This window comes from Gossypium raimondii, chromosome 9 (genome assembly GCF_025698545.1).
Source record: "Gossypium raimondii isolate GPD5lz chromosome 9, ASM2569854v1, whole genome shotgun sequence".
Lineage (NCBI taxonomy): Eukaryota > Viridiplantae > Streptophyta > Magnoliopsida > Malvales > Malvaceae > Gossypium > Gossypium raimondii.
This window is the reverse complement of record NC_068573.1, coordinates 43,093,467-43,096,690: the sequence shown is the minus strand read 5'-3', so window position 1 is coordinate 43,096,690 and position 3,224 is coordinate 43,093,467. Positions and strand designations below refer to the sequence as shown.

At 39.6% G+C, this 3,224-nt stretch overlaps 1 protein-coding gene across 1 annotated transcript; it reads right to left on the bottom strand.

Moving 5' to 3' along the window:
- Nucleotides 1–896: 896 nt before the first annotated feature.
- LOC105799977 (abscisic acid receptor PYL4) lies at nucleotides 897–2,039 on the bottom strand. The gene has a single exon (XM_012630803.2). The coding sequence runs from the start codon at nucleotides 1,833–1,835 to the stop codon at nucleotides 1,191–1,193; it is 645 nt and encodes a 214-aa protein (XP_012486257.1). The 5' UTR covers nucleotides 1,836–2,039; the 3' UTR covers nucleotides 897–1,190.
- Nucleotides 2,040–3,224: the final 1,185 nt, after the last annotated feature.

Genomic DNA, 3,224 nt, shown 5'->3' with positions numbered 1-3,224 from the left:
ATATTAATGATGGTTTAAATTGACTGCCTTATTGCCCTGTGCTATGTTTGGTATTTTAACTCTGACAAAAAGGAAAAAGAACAACTAATCATAAATTCATTTATTTATGGGATGGGATATAAGAGTGAAGGAACCCCCCCCCCCAATGTAGTAGTAATTTAGACCAGACCTACACCTATTGCAGTGGTCAGGTATTCGATTACACCGTTAAATTGAAAAGACGTGCTGACTAAACCAACTGCCAACTTGTTCCATGATTCTCTATTCACTGTGCAGCAGAACAAAGGCAGAGAAATGCCCTCTTCTCCCCCTTTTACTTTACCTCCTTTGCAATTAGCAAAAGATCCCAACTTCTTCCCTGCTCTTATACCGTCCAAAAAAAGCTTCTCCAATTTCAGAATCTCTAAGCACATAATGTGCATGTCACCATCTTCCTGAATTTCCTTTTAAGGTAACACCACATGTTCCGAGACTAGCCCTGAATTTCCAGTTCAACCCCCACAACCATTTGATTACATTTTTTTTTTTAATTTTCTTGTGTGGAAACCGGATGATGAACAAATTCATGATCGACTCATTCACATGGAAACTTGATATTGGAACACTCAACTCTCTGCTTTATTCAAACCTACGCTGCCATTTTTTTATTGGTCTCGTTTCTTGATGTCTAATTTCTCACCCTAACCATCTTTCCAGCTTGGGGTTAAATCTTTTTTTAAATATTTAATAAAACCACTCTCACATATGCTCCATCCATTACATTCAAATATTAAAATCTCTATCTTTTCTTTTTTATTTTCATTCTGTCCAATTTTATAAAGTTATATACAGACTGGGGAAAACAGTCGGCAGCAATGTCGACAGAAACTAGTGGAGCCTAAAAAGATATATGCATATATTTTAACAATCAAGTGTCTGTATTTATTATTAGTATAATAGTATTTCACAGATTAAACAAGTAAAGAAAAAGAGATAAACAAAATAAACAAAAGAAGCTGATACACATACACAGGTGAAATGATAAACATGAACTTGGCAGTGATGAGATGTTCCATCGGCAACCCAAACATCGGATACTCACAAAATCGACGGCGTATCACCAAAGAGAGAGAGAGAGAGAGAGAGAAATTAATCTATTTTGATGGAGGGTTCTGAATCTACTCACGAAAATGACTTGGTTTCGTTGTTTGCTATTTGCGGCTGGAGAGATTCTCTGCGATCTGAGCCAGTGACTGGAGGTTGCACCGAACAATAGTGTCGACGAACACACAGGTGTCATCTTTGGTGTTACCCAGCGGCACGTCCACCACGTAGGATTCCACCACCACCGTTCCGTTCCCAGAAGTGGAAGGGTGGAGGGTCGTCACCGACCTGTAGTTAGCTAGCCTATGGTCTCCGCCAACGACGCTGAAGCTGATAACATGACGCTCGTCGTCAAGGATCTCGAGGCGTTCTGTGCTCCTGGCAGCGGGGAGGCCCGAGATGACGCTGACTTCACGAAGGGTACCAACTTCACCATCCCCAACGATGACGTGACAGCTCTTGACGAAGTGCTTGTAAGCCTGGGGATTATCGAAGCGGCGGACAACGGACCAGACGGTGGAGACGGGGGCGGCGATCTGTTGGACAACGGCAGAGCAGCATTGGTTGGGACCAACTGGGTGGGTGTGGTGGCGAGCAACGGTGTCAGGGACGGGCATATTGCATGTTAAAGGGTAGCGCTTTTGGCAAAGCATGAAGGAATTATCAGGTGTAGAGGTGGTGGAGTTATGTGCTGGGGTGTCACTGTTAATTCTGTGGAGCAAGAGGGATGATTTTGGAGGATTGGCATGCATTTTTATTTGCAGTTTTGTTGGTGAAAGCTGGGGTATTATAATATAAGCAGATAAGGAGCAAAGAGAGTATATATAGTTAGATGGGTGGAGAAATGGAGAAGGTGTTGGGTTAGTCGCTTTCCAACTGGGGAAGAGCTTGATGTTGCAGTGGATGATGTTAATGAGCGAGGCAGGTGGGTGAGTGGGTCTGATTCTATTTTTCTATTCTATACTAGTGTAATATAAGGAAGCAAATGAAAACTTCATGTGGAGAACTGCTGATAATTTAATAAACTATGCCTACTTGTTTCTTCTCAACTTACCAACTTCTCCTTATCAATGCTTTCAGTTTACCAAACTACCCCAATATTTCCTTCTCGGCTTCTCTCTTCAAGTACAACCATCCCAAAAGTTGAGATATTAAATTAACCCATATTAACCCATGGTTCTCACAGTGTATAAACGAATTCATATTACGTAGGTTTGCTCATACTACGCACATGTACAAAATGTAGTAGGTCAGTGAATTAATAATAGCTAGTACCATAATAAGTTGTAAAAGAACCAAACAGATCTCATAATTTGTAACACTTTTGCTGTTCGTTATCAACAGCCATTGAACTGTATTTTACTCTATGCATGCTGAGGTTGTTATTTACCCTGATATTTTTTTAATAATTATTTACTATTTTTAATTAAAAAAATTAATTTCACTTGACGATAAGAAATTATGTGATAGAATTGATGCATTAAATATTAACCCTAAATATATACCACCCAAGTATTTTTTTTCTTCCTCTCCTACTGCATTATTGTCGTCGTCATTTTGGAACGGTAATTGCGGTTGGCTTTCAATTACTATTATGTACCAATTAATTAGTCAAATAAAAGAGATGAAAACAAATCCATTTCCCAAACTTTAGAGACAAAGATGTCCAAGATAGGCTAAAAAAGAGGAACCTGTCTCAAGCTTCCATGGCCATAACATGTCATGGTGCAAATTGATAAGTGGTCCTAAGGCATTCATGCACCTATATATATCGTCTACCAGAACGAGTTGTTTACTGGAGAAAGAGAAGGATAGAATTGTAACTATCGAAAGAGATGGTCCATTTGAAATGGATAATACTTTGTAGGAAATGTTTGGAGCAGTTTTAACCCATCTACTGAGAAGTGAGGTATAAGAAAACTGGCCGGCAGATAGAAACATCATAGAATATAGATATTGGCAGAAGGCTATGAACGTCAATTCAAAGAGTGCCAAATTTCGTAAATGTGTAGGAAAGAGAGGGTCAAAAGCTAAAGTGATTTGAAAAAATAGTACAGAGTGGTCAGAGAGACGATCAACTTGCAGGAGAGTCGTAAGCCGAAGGATAAGATAAGCATTGAATTAAACTGACTGCCACAGCA

Excerpts from the sequence above, each read along its gene's own strand:
- LOC105799977 (XM_012630803.2), bottom strand. The coding sequence starts at position 1,835 with ATGCATGCCAATCCTCCAAAATCATCCCTCTTGCTCCACAGAATTAAC.